This window comes from Thermobia domestica, chromosome 7 (genome assembly GCF_964235325.1).
Source record: "Thermobia domestica chromosome 7, izTheDome1.hap1.1, whole genome shotgun sequence".
NCBI classification, from domain to species: Eukaryota; Metazoa; Arthropoda; class Insecta; order Zygentoma; family Lepismatidae; genus Thermobia; species Thermobia domestica.
The window spans coordinates 14,845,970-14,866,807 of record NC_137460.1 but is presented as its reverse complement, the minus strand read 5'-3'; the positions used below and the strand labels follow the sequence as shown (position 1 = coordinate 14,866,807).

General features: G+C 36.4%; 1 protein-coding gene across 1 annotated transcript in view; it reads left to right on the top strand.

Moving 5' to 3' along the window:
• The window catches only part of LOC145689862 (discoidin domain-containing receptor 2-like), a 581,986-nt gene that overhangs the window by 550,432 nt on the left and 10,716 nt on the right, over positions 1–20,838 (top strand). The window contains exons 16-17 of the mRNA XM_081764130.1: positions 1,230–1,371; positions 11,852–12,001. Coding sequence (XP_081620256.1) covers positions 1,230–1,371; positions 11,852–12,001 — 292 coding nt within the window. The remainder of the gene's footprint in view (positions 1–1,229; positions 1,372–11,851; positions 12,002–20,838) is intronic.

The window sequence follows — 20,838 nt, the reverse complement described above, 5'->3', positions numbered from 1 at the left end:
ATGGATCAAAGTAGTCGTCTGTGTTGACAAACCGGCGAATACTGAGAGCCGTGTGCTCGGGAGCATGGTCATGATGCTAGAACCACTCGCCGAAATTCCACAAGGCCGGACTTAATGTGCCACATTTCTGAGCACCCGTTTCAGCATTTCCTAATAGAATTATTGGTTTACTGTCTGGTTTTGAGGGACGAATTCTGAGGGTATGATACTCTTGATTTCAATTAAAGAAAAAGAAACAAGTCTTAAAATTCGATTCGAGGTTTTAATTTTATACCTGACTAATTTGTGTTTGGATAAGGCGAACGAGGTGACTTCCATTGACTTGACCGTTGTTTACTTTCGAGATCGTACCTCGTCGCCTGTGATGATTTTGTGGAAAAACACTCTGCATCGTTTCTGACTGCGTCATTCATTGCACGACAAGTTTCCACGCAACCTCTTTGAAAATCAGAGGTATCATCCTGTCGTCTACTTAGTTAACCTCACACTGTCCTTCTACTGTTCCTCACGTAGTACTGTTCTCTAACAAAGTTTTCCTTATACTACTACCAAAATCCTGCGCTGCGGAAGTCGCCTGACCGTTACTAATCTAGAAGTCTAACTTGTTTCCAACTACAGTTCCTTACATTATTTTGGAGACAAACAAACGAACACACACACATAGACACACACACACAAATGCATATATATACAGGGTGATCGGAAATAACATACACATAGACCAACGTAAAGGACCAATGAAATACACAAACCTTGCTGGCCAGAAAATTAATCAGAATGATATACAAGGGGCATGCTTAGACTACGAAATGTCGGATCAAGGTCGACTAAAAATAAATGCTAAATGTTTTGAGCCATAGGTTCTACTAGATCACCAGTGGATAACAAATATGCACAACTTTGCATTTTGTGATTTATTATCTTTTTTCGTCTTATTTTCCTCCTACGTTTTGAGGCTAATCCTGTCATCAGGTGTGCTTTACATCTTCTAATATAGCCTACTAATGGAATATATTATGAAACACCCTATATAAATATATATGAAATAAATGAGTTCACTTTCTGTATACTTCAAGAAACAATGAATCTAGTGGTTACTATTCTGGCATCAGAAGTAACTTCATTTACTGTTTTATATATATATCTTCTTTATCGTGCTACAAGAACTGTCTTCTAATCACTCTCAACCTGTTTATAGTAACCGATGCAATTTTCTTATCTTATTTCAGAAATTGTCTTGTAGCCAGGGGCAACGTAGTGAAAGTAGCAGACGTCGCAATGTGCAATGATCGATATACAGAAGACTACAGTGAGATAGGAGGACGTCCCCCAGCGCCCATTCGATGGCTCTCCTGGGAAAGTATTCTACTGGTAAGATAGACTGAAAGTCGAAAAATTGAAAAGGAACACATCACTTCACACTGAAAAAAAAAAAAAAATGAAGAAAATATTCAGATAATAAAATATACCGTATGTTTGGTGCACAAGATGATTCTTTGTATAGAACACACTCCAAAATTTTATCAAACCCTGCGAAAAGTTTTAAACAGTGCACTGTCGTTTTAAAAAATCTGAAAAATCCATGAAACTATCATCTCAATCTTGTGCCTCATGTCTTTGTCAATGTCGATGTATTTTTTCTTCCTCTTCAAAGTCGTTGTCCTTATATAAAATGATAGCATTATCGAGAGCATTATCTACCCCATGCTTAAGGAAATATATAATGACACTTCGTTCGTTTACTTTCCGCCAAGACGTCTTAACTCACTGGTAAACCTGTGTGATTAGAAGCCAGCATCTCTTGGGGCAACAACACTCTGCACGTTCATTGTATAATATGAACTCGAGTTTAAGGTAGTAAGTGCATCCTATACACATGGAAAATGGTAGGTAATAACGGAGCGTGAGAGTGGGTTCAAGTCCTTAATGAAGTAGTAGAGTACCACAAATCGGAAATCACATATGATAATAGAAATTGATGAGTTGTGTAGATGATGACAAAAATACATTAGGAGAAGGGTTTACGATACTTTGGGACGAGTTTTGAATACGTTATCGGAGATGAGGAATGAATGTATTCGTGATATATAATATAAGAATCGTGTTCCTAAAAATGTAGTGGAAATGAACAGGGGAGAAGCACGTCGACTGTGTAATGAAAGATATTAAATAATTAAATTACCAAAAGGCTTGCTGGAATCGGCAATATTATCATTAGCGCAAAAATCTCAAAACAAAATCACGTAAAGACTGTACAACTATCAGTATCTGAAACTACAGGAAATTTGCTTCGAATGCTGGATAGGAGACTGTACGGAAGAAATGAGGAAATTGGGGAGGAAATAACGATACGTAAGAACAAGCAGAGATATTGCCTTGTTAAGAGTACTTTAATTGATTAAAAGTTTATAGAAGAAATGTGTGCTGCGTTTATTGATTTAGAGAATGATTTTATCAGGGGAGTCATCTAAGGGAGGCAGGAGGAAGCAACCCCCAAGAGTTTGAGGAATACGTATACTTTAATCGATTCTCTACTAATATACTAATACAAAACATGAAAGTCTTAAGTCGGTGGTGCTTTTGCCCCCCTCAAGCGAAGTCTGAAATGACACCCTTTGCTTTGGTCCGGCTGAATTGAAATTTATTGGTCGGAATTCAACAGAGATATGTTGGAATGAAAGGTCCAAAACTCATAAGATCACTAAACAGCTTACAGCTTTATACGCAAACAAGAAATGAAATATATTTTAGTTTAACGCCCCACGTTTATGTCTTTAGGCTAAAAGGGGCTATCATTAAAGCAAGTGAAAGACGATGGAAGAACAGTGAAACGAGAAAGTGGGAGGAAACGAGAATATCCCAGCAGAACCCACAGATATGATGTTGTCAATTACAATCTAACTTGGACAGGGATCGAACCAGAGACCACATACGCCAGAGATAAGCGATCTACCATTGAGCCACCTTACCCACCTTTATGTGTAATCCAACAAATAAGTGTTAGAATAGTAAAAAAAAAATGTACAGTTCGAAGAGGAGTGTGACAAATATGTTAACAGAAATACTATTATTGATATCTATGTGAAACAAATATTGAATATGATATTTGGGTAGGAGCTAGAAGAATTAAGTATAGTGTGTGGCTTTCATATGATATGGGGCTTTATGTTGAATCCCATAGGATAATTAACGAGATATTAGAAAATTAGAGTGAAAGTTAGAAAGATGAAAGGAATGATGATTGGAACGAAACGGTTGGGTACCAAATATAGGAAGCGGATCCGAAAAATAAAGTTACAATGACGACTTTTCATTAAAAACATGTGTACTTATCAAGACGTCAACTACAACGTATTTAGTGATAGAAGGGTTATGCTTTACGACGTACGGTAATTGCAGTTTTTGTAAGAACTCTTGTTAAAACGGGTTACTACATTCTGTATCCTATAGTCTTAGAATACTAGCGCCTGCTCCCAAGGGCGCCCATGTTGTAGTTTCCAAGGGAAGGGGAAGTATAAGCGACATTTCAAATATAGTTTCAAATTTACTGTAACTATTCTAAAAATTCAATTCTGTTTTCGATATTCCGAAGTACAATTTCTTCAAGTGGGGAGCAAGCGTCCCACCTTGCCCCCCCCCCTAATGGCGCGCTTGCCTGCTCCTGGAACCACATTTCAGCTTCTTGATCTTCTCATTGTCGTGGAAGAGTTGTCCAGCAAAGGTGTTTTATCACGTGTTTCTATAAATGGGAACAAGTACTTTCTGAATATCAGTTAAGCAGTTACCTTGTGTTTGGAGAAAATATATTAGAGAGCACACTTCACACTTGGCAGCATTCTAAATCCGAAAAGCCGTTGTAAACATGTGTTACTCTTACTTGCACTAGACTCCACGTGCTGTGAGGAAGTACCGCGGATGGAGTCCAGGCCCGTATCCACGGGGGTCTAGGGAAGGCGGGCCCCCTAACGTTTTCCCGGTAGGCTTGCAAATGAACTATAATATGGTTGGCTCCTCTAGCTTCTACCGTTCCCTCTACATTTTTGGGCTGGCTACCGGTCTGATGGTGCCGCCTACTTACTAAGAAAAATATTTTTTACTTACCTACAGCGGTTATAACTTTACTTTTGCAGATACATTTCATAGAAATAGAACAGAACATAGACAGGATCGATAAGGTATCGATACCTATTATTATTGTTAAGGAAGGTATGCAGTTTGCAACCAAAATGAAAGTAAAGATGGGAATACTAAGAAAAATGCATGTAGAAAGGAACGTTTATTTTTATGGGTCTTTAAATACAGCACTAGGAAAACACACAAAATGTTGGATGCAGAGTAGAGAATGGTATGAACAGGAACTAAAGACTACGGAATGGCGATAAGAAAATATTTAAAACCTTCTGAAAATATGAGTGTGGAGAGGAATTGACGAAATTAGCTGCGTTGAAAGAAAAATCAATGAAGAGATGTTGATAGTAAGTAATAATAGTAAGAAAATAACAAATAACTTTAATTGTAGTTGAAAGCAAGATGAAACGCCAATCTGCACATTGTGTGAGAAAGAAGTATATCATGAGGTAAGTGGGAAGGATTGAGAGTGGTAGGGTGAAAAATGTTACTGTTGATTGAAGGGATTGAAACAAACAAACAAACAAAAAAAAAAAAAATGGTTACATCAAGACGAAGAGAATAACTGAGGACTGTGGGACAAATAAGGTTTGAGTTTTCTGGAGGTTTAGGTACCCATATTTCCCATGAGATCCAATGACCAGAACAGTAGTGTGATCCTGAGTGGTCCTGACAAACCGATAACTTAGAATGATCTGTTGATCTGGACAGACCCGGTGTGACGAAGAGAGACTGGTAATGGAATTCTAACAAACAGATTCCCTTCTCTCACTCTCTATGTCTCCTCATTACATTTGTAATTTTAATTCTTGCTTATTGTGTGCGTTCTTGTGTGTTAAAATATTGCACTGAAAGATAACTACAAGATTTAACAATATAAGCTCATCCGAATCACAGAAAGTATAAGCTACATCTCTTATTTTTCTTATTTTATAAATTTATTCGAGCGCACCTCTTTAGAATATAAAACATGTCGCTGAACTGAATCTGTGTTATGCTAATTTTTTGTATAGTCTATGTTGAAAATCCACTGGATTACTTTCAGTTTGGAAAGACTAATGAAGATGAAATTATATTTGAAATATTTAAGAGATTGTGCCTTGTTAAGAAATGTAATTCTGGGAGTCAAAAACAATAATTTTTGATCTCGAATAAGTAAAGATTGACCCCTCTTAATATGTTTCAAAAGTCACTGCTTCAGAATGACGGAACAACAGTGCTTGTCTATCGGTGTGTGTTTGTGGGTAAAGGGGAAATAAGCGACGTTATCTGACGTCGTTGTCGCCTAGTGGCTTTGCAGGCATTGAAAATAATAGTCCTCGTGTAAACATATATTATAATACTTTATTTTAGTGTCATGCTTAAAAAAGTGCCAATGTATTAACGTCCCTCACTATTTAAATTATCTCTTGTTATGTATGCAGCTAAGATATTTAGTACTTAACTAAACAAAAAAATGAAACATTTATACCCAGTGTCAGGGGCGTCTTTTCAGACTTCGCTTGGGCGGGGGGGCAAGAGCACCACCGACATAAGACTTTCATGTTTTGTACTAGTATATTAGTATACAATTACTTAAAGTATATGTGTTCCTCAAAGTCTTGGGGGGGGGGCAATTGCCCCCTCCTTCCCCCTAAATGACGCCCCTGCAGTAAGTAAGTACGTCTACGGTAAGTTTAAGTTTACCTTTAATTCTCCTTGATGGACTTGACTTTAGAAATTGTATATGTGTGTATAGCTTTGCTTAGTGTAAAGTTCAAGTCATGTTTCAAGTCCAGATAGGCTTGACTTATAAACCTGCATAATCTTAGACTAGGTGTAAAAGGGAAGGCTGATCAAAAAACATGCATGTTAGATTTAGCCTTGTCTCTGTCTATGGCTTTCCTAAGGGTAAATGTTAACTCATCCTGGGCAAGTGTGTCAATTTAAAGGAATTTTAAGGTTATCCTTATATTACGAATTAATGACAAGTCTGGAGCAAGCATGCAATCAAGGAACAAGCAAGTTGGCTATTTCCTTGGGTTAAGCTGTAGTTATGTAAATGCAAGATTGTGCAAGCCTACAGACTTAAGCTTGAGTAAGGTTATCTTTGAACGTGTTACGTTGAAATTCAGTTTTTATGTTTATTTTATTATTAAGATTTATAAATATTACATGGGATATTAATATTTTGGGGACTTTCTAAGTTAGAGATGTTGTAATTATTGTTATTATTATTGAAATGTTTATATTAACAAATGTTTAAAGTGAGTACATTTGCCGTTATTAAATTGTTCTTAAACGTTCAAGTAGATATTCATTGCATTTGTTTCCTGTTCATAAATATTTTTTGGCGTTAAAGGAGACACCTAAGAAGCTTCTGCGAAAAAACAGATATTAATATAAACCATACTTACACTGGTAATTGCTTAGATGTAGGCAAAACCTGGGTGTTATCCAAGGGCGCCGATTTCTCTGTAAATTTCGAGGCGGGGGAGGCATTCAGGTGCAGATATGAGGATTTCAAGGCAAATTGCATTCAGATTATACTAAATATTGTATATTCATAAATATAATAGGGGGTCCATATGAGCTTTGGGGGGGCCCGGGCTCCCCAGGATCGGCGTCCTTGGTGATATCGAATTCACTTAGCACGATAAGGAAAGAAATTTGAGCAATCTTCTCTTAATAATCTGTGACAAAAGAAGTAAATGCACAACATGGAAAACGAAGAATGTTTTTACTCCATAAATTTTGTCCAATATATTACGAATGGAGATGAAAAACATCCCCCACAATTCTCATTCTTTAGGAGCACACAACTAGTGATGGGTAAATTCCCGGGAACATTCCCAAAATGGGAATTTATCCGGGAATTTATGTACAATCAGAAAGAAAATTGCATTCTATTACTATATTATGATTTCAAAGTTGAATTAATTTTTATATCACAGCATATTATTACTGTTGTCCCCTGAGGATTCTTTAAAATGTATATTCTGAACGGTACTATGTTACTTTATTAACACTTTATTTATTTAGAAACTACGCATAAATGTATATTTATTTACAATATGTTCTATCATTTAAATATGTGTGAAAAAAGTATATAGTAAATTATATAGTAACAGTTTAAATTTATATGTAAGTGGATTTCCTCAACTTGACTCTATTACTGATATTATAAACACATTAAATTTATAAATGTTATAAACCAATTAGATTGGGTAAATGCTAGAAGATACATGTCACCAATTTATCAACATTTGCGCATACATATTTATGTTCACAAAATTTGCAAGATACTTACTTATCTTTATATTTTAGCACGTAACATTGCCATACACGACCTTTCATTCTACATATTTCTCGAAATTCCATACGTTAATTCACATGTAAAAGAAGTCCGAGTACCTCTTGAGAAATTCGAGTCAGAGAGAGGTGACAGACCGACGTCTATTACTAATGGTGGTTCAGGGTTTATTAATAGTACTTCATCTCTATTTCTACATAATTCTAAATTACTTTACAAAATGGTTCCTTTTCATCATTTGTAAATTAGTACTTTGCTAATTTTGGCTGTTCTTTAGCATTGGGGGCCAGCTTTTGCCCCTACTTTTTTTTGCGATATTCTATTCCGATGCGGTTGTTTTATGGTTTCATACGTTAAATTACGTTACCAACATTAAATTCAGACAGCATTGTAGAGCGAGCGTTAGCGAATGAAGGCGGGTTAGAACCCCGCATGGCACGTTGTTTTCTATCTTCGTTACCAACAATTCACTTCCTTTTCTCACATAAATCGTCCTACTTTTTGCTAGTTTTGGCCTCCAATACTAAACAATTACCCTACTCTTTTAGTACAAATGGAAATGGAACTTAAAAAATCATATTATTAGTTATATAAAGTACCGTCAAATAATTTTAAATTTTTTAACCTCCAAATTCTTTAAAACGTAGAAGTAAATTATAATATATTAAAATAAAGTAACTAGTCATATGGTTCTTATAATCTGGAAGATAAAGTAAAGAAACGGAAATAAATTCCTTCCCGAGAATTGATAGGTCAGGGAAATACCCGGGAATATTCCCATTTTTTAAATTCCTCCCCACCGGGAATATTCCCACTGGCCATCACTACACACAACCAAACGAAACAATGTTTACTCTTGCGGGACCCACACGAACACGATACAAATCACTGCAGTTCATAATCAACAAAGACGGCTTAAGAGGCAGCGTTACTAAAAATAATACAAAATTTATTATTTTCTTCTGCTTGTTTTTCATAAATGAAAGTAGATAATAAAATTTTACTTACTACAATCATAGATAATGTTATTCTACAACAGAAAATATGAAGTTTTCAGTCTTGCCATCCAGCATAATAATTCCCCTAAGATCTTAATTAAAACAGCGACTAGAGGAACGAACAACTTAAGTATCATATTCTCTTGGTATCTTGTGAACTATATACTCTTTAAATAGCTATATTTAGTTTATAATAAACGAAATACATTAACATACAGTTATTTAAATTAAATTATAATGTTATTTAAAAAGTAGTTCACAGGATACCAAGACAATATGATACGTAATCAAATACTGTTGAGTTCGTTCCTCTAAACGCTGCTTTAAATTAGATTTTGAGTTAATTGTTATTCTGGCAACAGTGTGAGTTATATGGATGGCAACACTGAAAATTCTTTAGATTCATATTTTCTGCTGTACAATAACATTATCTATGGTTTTGGTAAGTTGCATTTTATTATCTCCTTTCACTTATAAAAAGCAAGCAGAACAAAAATGATAAATATTGCATTATTTTTAGTATGGCAGGCTCTTAACAATTTCAATATTGTTTAATTCAACACTTGAACGATTTAACATTAATGTGTGGATGCAAATAGTTGTTTTAATTCAAAGGAAATTGTACAGTTGTTGATTACACTGTTCTACAAATTTTAACTTTTTTTTTCTTTCCAAAACGAAAGTAGGTGTTCTTTATGGTTTCTGACCTGCTGATCACGAATCTGAAGTCAGATATGCTGTATCAGGTCTACCTTTTGAGAAATGTTTAAATGAAAGTTAGAATCAAACTCTATATTTGGTGAATTTATGCATTTTAATAATATTATTACTTTTATGTACAATAGAAACCATTTTTTAAAAAAAATGTAAGCATGGCATATCTGGATATCACAAAGATAAAAGAATGCTTATACATTAGTATTTCATGGAGTTTTTCATTAACAATAAACTAAAATAAAGTTTAAAAAACACTAAAATTCCACATTTGGATTTGAAATGCCTTTATACATTGCCACCCAAACAAAAGTCATCTTTTGATTAAAACGTAGAGATAGATTGAGACATCGTAAGAAACGAAATACCTACGAAGATTTCCTCTTGTGTGATGTGGGGACAGTATCACGGGCCAATGTCCAGCAGTAGTCTGCGAGCATTGAAACACCAGATTTCCCTTTGTATCGCTGCTCCAGGATCTGAATTGATTGATGAAACCTCTCACCATGCTCATCAGACACATCTCCTAGGTTTTCGGGAAAGAAAGACAGGTGACTATGTAGAAAATGCACTTTCAGCGACATATTGCACCCCATAGTGTGTAAGTTTGACAACAACTCCTCAACTAGTTGCGCATAGTTCGCACTTTTGTTGTTTCCTAAAAAGTTTTCTGAAACACTCTTAAGAGAATTCCAGGTTTTCCTCTCCACTTCAGTTAGTTTTCCATCGAATACGTCATCTTTCATCAATTGGCGTATCTGGGGACCAATGAACACACCTTCTTTTAGTTTAGCATCTGAGATGTTTGGGAACTTTGTCTGAATATACTTAAATCCTTGTCCTTCCTTTTCCAACCCTTTAACAAATACCTTCATAAGCCCTAATTTAATGTGGAGGGGAGGCAAAAAAATCTTCTTGGGGTCTACAAGAGGTTTCTCTTTCACATTCTTAACTCCAGGAGTGAGGGATGCACGGGTAGGCCATTCTCGTTGTATGTAGTGCATTTCCCTGGCTCTACTGTCCCACTCACAAAGAAAACAGCAGTACTTTGTGTAGCCTAACTGTAACCCTAACACCAAACCAATCACCTTCAGGTCCCCACATATGTTCCACTTATGCTCATCATACCTCACTTTTTGCAAAAGGAGTTTCAAATTTTGGTAAGTTTCCTTCAGGTTTACGGAATATCCAATTGGAATCGAAGGGTAAGTATTACCGTTGTGGAGGAGAACACACTTCATGCTTGCTTTCGACGAGTCCAAGAATAACCGCCACTCATCAATTTTATACGGTATTTGTAATGCCTGCATCAGTCCTACAACGTCAGTACAATATATGCAGTCATCACTACTGCTGTAAAATTTAAGAAAGTCATGTTGTCTTTCACGGTAGAATGTAACTTTGGTTCCTTTTTGAAGAAGGTTCCAACCTTGCAGTCTTGAAGCTAGAAGCTCAGCTTTTTGTTTGGGTAAGTTCAAGTCTCTAACAAGGTCGTTCAGTTCCTCTTGAGTTATCAAATGTGGTTCTGTGACACGTTCACTGTATGTAGGATCTTCATTCTCACTACTCACACAACATTCATTCTCATCATCACTACTGTCTACTGTCCATACTGCTGGCGGCACAGGCACAGGAAAACCTTCGCCATGTGGGATGGGTCTTCTAGCTGATTGTAGATTTGGGTATTGAACCGACTTTTTACCTTTGGACGTTATTCCCTTTACATTTGAAAGACAAAAGTAACAGTCATGTAAGTGATCATGTGATTCAAACCATAACATTGGTGTAGCAAATGGCATACACTTATGAGAACCACGTAACCACCCCCTTAGATTCACAGCACAGGATTTACAACAAAATTTCGGTGCCCAGGGCTTCCCTACGTCGACCTTTGATGAGAAATACAGTTCGTATGCTTTCTTAACAATAGGCGTTATCTTGGTGAGTTTCTGTTTTGGAGTTATTCGCCCACACACATAACAGAAATTGTCACGATGATTCTTACATTTCCTAGGCATTTTCAAAATTGTAACACTTAATTTCACAATACCAAACGTTTCCAAATGTTAACTACTTTACAATGAAACATCTACCCGTTACGGGTCACAAAAACACACCTTTCAATGTTCTTTGTCTGCTATAGCATTCAAGAGGAAATAAAGCTCACCACACCAACAAGCAAAAAGTAAATATTGATAGTCAGTTGTTTCACCGTCATCCGGTGTTGCCAGGTCTATGTGGGGAAATTTCTTTCCGACGTCCAATTTTCCACTTTTTCCGCCAAATTTCTTTACCTTTTGTGTGTGAGAAGGGGTAGTCATGCGTTTTATATTAATAAAGGCTTGCATTTTATACATCAAGATGTATGAATAATGTATAGTGTCTGAAATATATACATATAAAACATTATTATAATAAAGTTTTTAAAATATATATTTCCCCGAAATAGTTCCACAAAATAGAAAATTTTAACTACATTTCCCCATTTTTCCAGTAACTGAGACCTGATACGCAAAAATGGATATTATTTTCAGATTCAGCAGAAAAAAATCTTTAAGAATCACCTATTAGTTTACAGGAAAGAAATTCAGTGTTGAACAGTGTTACCAAAGCTTATGATTTTTGGCCTAAAATGAACACGTCTTATACTTAACATTTTATAAGTAATCTTCATGGTTTTTAGTCACTTTAAAGTTATCAACTTTTGGTTACTTTTCAGGATCGATACACGTGCCCCAGTAGTGTTTGGTCTTTTGCGGTGACAGTTTGGGAAATACTGACGTTAGGACGAGAAAAGCCATATGCTAATTTGACTAATGATCAAGTTATACAAAATGCTGAACATATGTACTACGGAGGAGAAATACAGGTTTGTACTACTATTACTACTACTACTCTTAATATTACTGTTAATAACAAGTGAGCCAAAAGTAACGAAGGGATTATAATTGTAAATACAAGTAGAATCTCTCTCGTCCGTCCTCGGCTGGTTCCGCCACTCCGCTTGATCCGACCGTGCTCGAGCCAACCTTGTCCCGACTCGTCGGTGAAACACGAGGCCCATTGTTGTTTACTGCGTTGCGGCATTGTTGTTTACTTGTTGCTACCGCGTATCTGCTTTTGTGCTCCGTCATCTCTTATTTATCATTTCTTTCCTTGTGCGTGTTTTCTGTATTGTACTTTGCATTTTACTTTGTTACTGTTCGCTTACTGTTCGTATGGTATTACTGTAGAGAACAATACTGTCATTTTGAGTTCAGAGAGTGTTTATTTTCCTGTAAATCCGTATTTCTCTACATTTTCTGATAATACGACCTTTTTTGCATTCCGACCATACTCCTAGTCCCAAAGGTGATGGATTAGAGGGTTTTTACTGTAATTGTGAATAACGTTCTTCTTTATAATTAGTTTCCTTTGATATTTCAGATCAAGAACGGGAAATTCTTTATATTTATGTATGCATCTCAGGTAAGTGTTTGCCCTAAAGAACCTCACAGATTCGGCCATAGCGTAATCTGGAGAAACACTGACATAAATTGGCCCTTCCATTTGCCTGATCTCACTCCTTTTGATTAGTTTCTTTTTGGCTAACAAAAGAACAAAATGTATGTGTACAAGCCACAAACAATACAGCAGCTTAAAGACAGTATACGAGCATTCGTACATGCAATAATACGGGCACTCGGACCAGAAGTATGGGCCCTTGTCATGAATCATGTGCTACACACAGGGCCTGTATCTGTGAGGTAAATAATGACGGCCATCTACCTGAGATTATATTCCACATCAGGGCCGAATCCAGGATTCTTTTGCAAAACAACTCTGCATTATTTTAAGCTCCAAACGAAAATATGATGTCAGAAAATTTCGGAAAGTGTTGCTATTTTCACTGCTAGCTTCTCACTTTATATCGTGTATATTTTCAACGAAGGGGGGGGGGGTGCATGTGCACCGGGACACCACCTAAATCCGGCCCTGTTCCGCACGTAAATATAAACAATTGTCCATTCTTTGTCTTTAAGTCTGCGAAATGTCAATGGAAAATAACGATAAATGAAAAAGTTAGTCACAATTATAACCACTCTGTGACTTTTGGCCCATCCTAAGTCTTCCATATAATTTTCAGGGAAATTTTTGATATTCAATAAATAAAACGCTCCATATTTCAGTTTATTTTATTACAGGTAAGGTTTCATAGGCATGTGACTCATTTTATCACTTTTTTTTTTTAAATTTAGAGAGAAATAAAGATCTATCCATCTTGATAATACTAAACTTAAGATAGTTTGAAGGTCTTCTTATTTTTCTTCTGAGAATGTTGCGGATTATTGCAATGTTGCGTCAAAATCATCTACACTAGTGTTTCGCAATCTTTTGTGAATGGCGACACAGTTTACTTAACCGTTGACATCGTTACAGACTTATTTTATTTTTATTAATAACTACACTGTAAAAAAAACAAAAAGATACTTTTAAACACATTAGGACATTGTACACATTACCGACACTCTTCGAATACCTTCAGATGGCACATATTCACCCCTTGTAGATACTGTGTTGTCCAAGTTATGTTCCAGATGTATTTGCAGAATGTTTCGTCACTTTGTTTTTGCGCTGTTTGCCGCGAAGTGTTATAAGTATGCCTTACTATATACTGTTTGTGAGAAGTAACGCTTTTGGACAAGCTGAGCACACTTTATAAACACACGTGTTGTATATTTCAACCTCAACATCTAAACTAAAAATGTTTAAGTATAGTTAAGTGTACTAAAAGCGTTTAAATGCTATTTGATGGTTTACTGTGTAGCAGAATTGACTTTCTTCACATTAACTGGAAAATATGCAATGTGCAATAGAGTTGATTTCGGTTTGTCTAATTTGAGGGACATCTATGATACGTGTTGAACATCCATACATCTGATCCTCCCAGTCACACTTTGAGTTCAAAATCGAAAATTTAAAAAAAAAAAAATGCTGCTTCAAAGTTCATTAAGTCTGGTGAAGATATATCTGTATACAAGTGCGCCCATCAGGGGAGGCAAGGCGGGGCGCTCGCCCCCCTAAAGGAAATTGTACTCCGGAATATCGTAAACCCTATAGAATGTTTAGAATAGTTACAGCAAAATTTGAAACTACATTTTAAATGTCGCTTTTTCTTGCCTCCCCTTGGAAACCACAACATGGGCAACCTTGTCTGTGTACAAATTTGTTGGCTGTAGATGGCTACTTTCAAATGAAAAAATGATGAAAACACACCAATACACACATACGTTTTCTGTATATTGGAAAGAATAATACAACTTACGTATAATAGTGTAATATCCCCAATGTTACTAAACAAAATCACATGCTTCGGTACAAGCCTTAACAAGTGGATATCGACAATAGAACACGAAGAAATACGGAAAGATACGAAGAGAACCCCTTCGCGTCTTTCACAGGCTCCGCCTCCACCGATTGGGTATATAAACGGATACCTCGAAGCAGAAGGATATATAAACGGATACCTGATCATATCCTACCCGCCTCTGCAAGCTGCATCGGGCGGGAGAGTTTCCTCTAACTCTATCTCTGAACTGCAACGGGCTATACTTTAGACTTAGCTGGTACGATCAGCGTCATCTTAAGAGAACTGATCACAGCAAAATTAAAATACTGCCAATTTTACAGTAATTATGTGATATCTTCAAATAGACAGGAGATAATCGAAATGTGGGAGAAGAGCGCACTAGAAAATATTATTTTGCTTGAGATAATGTTATCACGAGTCACGTACTAGCTTTCTGTTTGCAGCCATTTAAGAAACGCGAAAACAAATGCCGATTATCTAAATGGCTGGAAATCCAAAGCAGATAAGTGAGTCGTGATAACGGTATCTCATGTAAAATAACATTGTCTAGTGAGCACTTGTTCCAACTTTCGATTCTTTTATTTATTTGAAGATATCACATAATTACCGTAAAATTAGCGGTATTTTAATTTCGCCGTGATGGGGCCTCTTAACAAGCAACACACGAACATCCGACCTGCAACTGAAATTATAGAAAAATGAGCTTTTTAGACACTTAATTGTAATCTTGTGTACAAACTATATAGAAATCTTCATAATAAAGAAAAATGAGAGAAAACTCGTGTATCGTTACCCTACCGAATATACTATACTACACTATAAGGTTTCATAAATAGTATGTATGCTGTGTAATAATGAGCATTGTTTCTGCCCCTGGGGGCGTTGAATGCTGCAGTCTGTCTCAAAATAGATTTTGACTAATTACACAGCCACACATACACACACACAAACACACACAAATAAAAGTTGTGTCACTGGATCACAGGGTATAGGTTCGGTGTATTGTTATACAGAATCCAAACTGGAAAACTACAGGAAGATCGGTCGTTTTAATTTTCTGTTCTTGGTGAGAAACTTGAGCGATTTTGGATACGGAGGACAGACGGAACACAGAAATACAAAAAAAAAAAAAAAAAAAAAAAAAAAAAAAAAAAAATGTTCAGAGGACTCCAGGGTAGGGATGGCCGGATCCGGATCTGGCCGGATCCGAAGATCCGGATCTGATTGGGTCCGGATCCTTTGGATCCGGATCTCGGATCTGGATCCGGATTTCGGATCTGGATCCGGATCTCGGATTTCGGATCTGGATCCGGATCTCGGATCTGGATCCGGATTTCGGATCTGGATCCGGATCTCGGATTTCGGATCTGGATCCGGATCTCGGATCTGGATCCGGATCTTGGATTTCGGATCTGGATCCGGATCTTGGATTTCGGATCTGGATCCGGATCTCGGATCTGGGTCCGGATCTCGAATCTCGGATCTGGATCCGGATCTCTAATCTCGAATCTGGATTCGGATCTCGGATCTGGGTTTGAAATTCGGATCTGGATCCGAAATCCGAATCTCAGATTTTGATTCTTATACAAACCCACATCCCACCAAAATTTATGATAAACTTGAATATCTAAAATTCGCCGAAAGTAATTTCACGAAGTCCTCATAGTGAAGAAGAGAATAGAACATTAAGACGAATATTGGCAAGTCTATTTGTTTCCTTCATTCTACTCTAAAGATCAAATGCTTGGCTTACTTAAAAAAAAAAAAATGATCCGGATGAAAGTTCCAATGTCGAATCTAGGTCCACTCGGTTGCAGGACCGAGATGAAATACATGCATATATATATATATATATATATATATATATATATATATATATATATATATATATATATATATATATATTTGAAACCGGAGTACAAAACTCGAATATTTAAAATTCCTCAATACGCCTATTTCATTGACAGTTAAGAAAATATAAACAGTTAAGACAAGTATTGACTAGTTTTTACGTATATTTATCTTGCTTACTCTGCTCAAAATATCAAATGTATATTTTACAATTAGATTTAATAATTATTTAATAAATCACAATATGAGCACCGAGAATAAACTATGAATTTTGGTGCCCCTTATCTAGATTTGAAATTTCGGATTCATAGAATCAGGCTGAAATATAAATATTTGAGATCTGGAAACCGAAACATATGCTAGTACCAAGATCGTAGCTGTTTGTACCCAGGTAATGCGAGCGGAAGGCACATGCACTAATTCCACATGTAGTTTGGGGAACACGAGAAACTAAAAACAGATAAATATTCTTTTTCAGGGGTAAGTCGCGCTTTAACATGACTTTTCATGAGTGTTGTGTTCAAATATGAAAACTCTAATGGCGACTTGTTTGAAATAAAGGCCTTTTCATTTTTAACAATAAAGTTAGGTACTTTCACATTGGGGAAAAATTAGCAAGACACCTTCCACTGATTAGGGTGCTGATTCTTATGGAAGCTTTCACTTGAACCGGAAGATTTCCTCATGTGGGTATCGGATTGCCGCAATTCACCTTGCTGAAACACGTGGTTTATCAGGAGGTCGGCCAAGATTCATTTCAACTTAGCCTGTAGACTGCTTCTGGTCTCAATTATTCCCATATAACAAGACTAACCATATACTGTATAAAGTTGGTTCGACATGATTTAGAATATCACTAATTGACCTTAAGGGGATAATTCGTAAATCAGAAGAGATGTGAAAGTTAAGCGTTAAAATAAATCCGATAATTTCGGAATGAAGAGATTTATATGCAACCTAAAGATAGCAATAAAACTCTTTATGTAACATTTTCAAAGCTAAGATTAACAGTTATCTTCTTGAGGAGGGTTTACGACAGCATAGAAAATTATAAATCCAATTATTATAAGTAGTACCTCTGACAGCCCCGCATTTCACATCATCATCGCCCTTCATCCTGACAACTGGGCAATTCACTTACCCACAATGACTTTTCAGCCGTACCAGCAGCATCAATATCTCAGTTTGGCTTTGGGAATCATGCTTCGGTGAGCTTTGACTATCACCATCAGCAGCTATCAGAGAATCAGAACTTATTTCTGTACTAAATAATATGGATAACTATAGCTTTTCGTCTATAGAAGACGGAGAGTGTATGGTATTATCGCAGGAAATATTTGATACATAAGACTTAGATTGTCAGTATTTAGGAGCAACTTTTAAAATAATCAGTTACTTTAAATATACTACAGATTAGCCGATAAAACCCGACAGCCATAGTCGAGTGGTCTGCGGCATTAGGCTGTGGATCATTTACTGTGAATGTCTTGGATTCAAATCCCACTTCGGGCATAGGTGTTTTTAACTGTCCTAGTTTACTTCTATGTCTGTGTGGTGTCGTAATGGTTACAGTGTAATCCGTGCAAAGCGTTCAACAGGTTAAATAATCTGATAAAAAGCTGTTACCTTTTTATATATAAAAAACAGTGGTTAGCGCGTGCCTTCAGTGCCCGTGGTCATGGGTTCAATTTCCGGAGAGGCACTCAACAATTTCGATGTTGACCCAGCATCGTGAGGACAATTGGGGAGTTATCTTAAGTAAGAGGTAGCGGACTCCAGTCTAGAAAGCCGGCATTAGGGACTTCGGGTGTCGATGCGTTGACTACACCTTCCCACATTGAACGTAAGTCCGCTGGTAGGAACCAAGGGACTGGGTGCCAAGAATTTAGTTTGTTTTAATTATCATAAATGCCTTCTTTATTATTAAATTTTTCCAATATTTTCTTTTCAACCAGTTTGCGAAATTCAGAGCTAGCTACTTGTTTTCTTTTTAATTCATGTTCATAGTTAGCACAACTAATCACAAGGAAAAACAATCTTTTCGATAAAATTCGCCTCGCGTCTTTCGTAGCTCTAAGTTTAGTTATTTTTAGCTTTTTTCTTTAAAGCTGAATGGCGTTTTATCACCTTCCCCTTGCTTTCCCTATTTTTTTCTGGTTTTACCTATGCTTCTTTTGCACGGACATTGCGCCTATATGCACATGCTTAGTGTGTTCGTTTACAAGAGCGGGCCATTTTCCTGCCACTATAGAAAGTAAGAGTGCCCTGTATCAGAGAAATATTAATTGACGTAAGTGAATATATCTGTGATGAAGTCATAATTTATCAGTTTTTGCATCGTACATAGTTTCCTCATCCTCATTAGTCTCTTAACCCCCGCTTCCTGAATTCCAGTTTTAGTATTCTTTCTTGATGGGGAACTGATGTCTCATGTAGACTTATTAACTATAACATCAGCAATAAAGAAAGTGGGGTTTAATTTGCACTAATTTTAGAACATCACGTTAATTAAATAATAATAATAATAATACGGAGCGAGCTCAGGCTACTTGTTAGGATTCTTGCTTCGCAATTGGATAATACCGGGTTTGATTTCGGAGACCAGCCATCCTGATTGAGGATTTTCCAGGGTTGTTCCTCAGTTATACTGGGCAAATGCTAGGTTAGTACCTTGATCTAAGGCTCTGGAGACTTTCCTTCCATTCCTTTTCCAATGTTTTCATCTGTTGATTACTACAGTGTAAAGTGGCCTCTGAGGATGTATCTGGTAGCTTATAGTAAATAAACAATAACGACGTAATATATCTTCACGAAACGTGTGGGTTAATTTAACTACAGCCTTACAGTCCCAATAGATAGCTAAAGTTTTAATATCAATTTCCTGACTTTTAAATACTATTTTCATATTTTTTCAGCTTTCAATTTTCTCATGTATGTTCCACCGAGAATTAAACCTGAGATCACATGAACAAATGCGAATATGTTAAATATTTTTGAACACTTTAATATACAAAACACAAAACGCTTCAATGATACGATGCATGGATATGTTTTGGTTACGTCCTGCAATGTATGATTAAAGAAACCTGGAGGGTGAAGAAAAAATAACAGAAATCTCTTTTATATTTACTCCTTCAACAAACTCCTGACCTCACAAGGGCAAGCCATAAGTTAGGTAATAAAGTCATACAACGAACACTTTTATTAATACTAATAATACTACACAACCATATCGCTCTTCTGAAATTCTCGTGTGTATGTTTAAAAATCTACTGTTGTTCCACGCTAACCAGTCTATATTTTTTGCTGTACCTTCGAAGTGAAAGATATTCATTATTACATTTGTTGATGGTTGGACTCTAGTAAGTCAGAAACTACTATTAATAAAGAGTTTGTTTTGTCCAGTATTCCTGCGATTAGAAGGGTCTATCTAAAAGATATTTCATTTGTATATGGGAAAATAAGAAAGTTTATTTTCTAAGAATAAAATAAATATTTTCAATGTGAAGTTAACATTAAGTTTCGAAGAGGAGCTAAACAGAAGAATTTGTTACCATTTACATCAGTTTTCAGGCAATTCAGTATACTCTGAAATGGGAAGAAGGCAAACTTGGAAATATTTTACTAAAGAGGCTTCGATGAAAATATTGCAAGGTTAAAATAAAATAAAGAACAAAGGTAGCACAAACGTGTTATGGAAACATTTAAAAGCACAGCAACCTACTATATTAGTGAATCTGAAAAAAAGTTTTGACGAATTTTAGATATTCAATTTTATCATCACTATCTCAGATGCAGGTTTGGATACGAATCAAGATCTGAGATTCGAATTTCGGATCCAGATCCGAGATCCGAGTTTCGGATCCAGATCCGAGATCCGAGTTTCGGATCCAGATCCGAGATCCGGACCCAGATCCGAGATCCGAATTTCGGATCCGGATCCGAGATCCGGATCTGAGGTTCGGATCCGGGATCCGGATCTGAGATTCGGATCCGAGATCCGGATCTAGGTCCGGATCCGGCAAGATCCGGATCCGGATCTCACTGGATCCGGGATATCCGGATCCGAAAAATTTTGGCCATCCCTACTCCAGGGTACAGATTCACTATATTTTGTTACTCAGAATACAAATTGCAAAACCCCATTACGATTGACAGTGTCAATTCCTTTTTATGGACCAACTTTAGCGATTTTGGATAGGGAATATATAGCTATACAAAAAGCGAAAGTTTTGTTCAGTGGACTCCAAGGTATAAATCTGATGCATTTTATTACAGAGAATCCAAATTTTGAAACCCTAGGACGATTAACCTTGTCAATTATATTTTAGGGGCGAAAAAAAGTGTTCTCCATATCTAAAATCGCTCACGTTTTTCGCACATTACAAAAAAATCGATACGGTCCATCGCCCTGGGGTTTAAAATTCTGGATTCTATATAACAAAATGCACCGAATCAGCATCATGGTGTCTGCTGATCAGAACATTTTTTGCACAGATGTATTA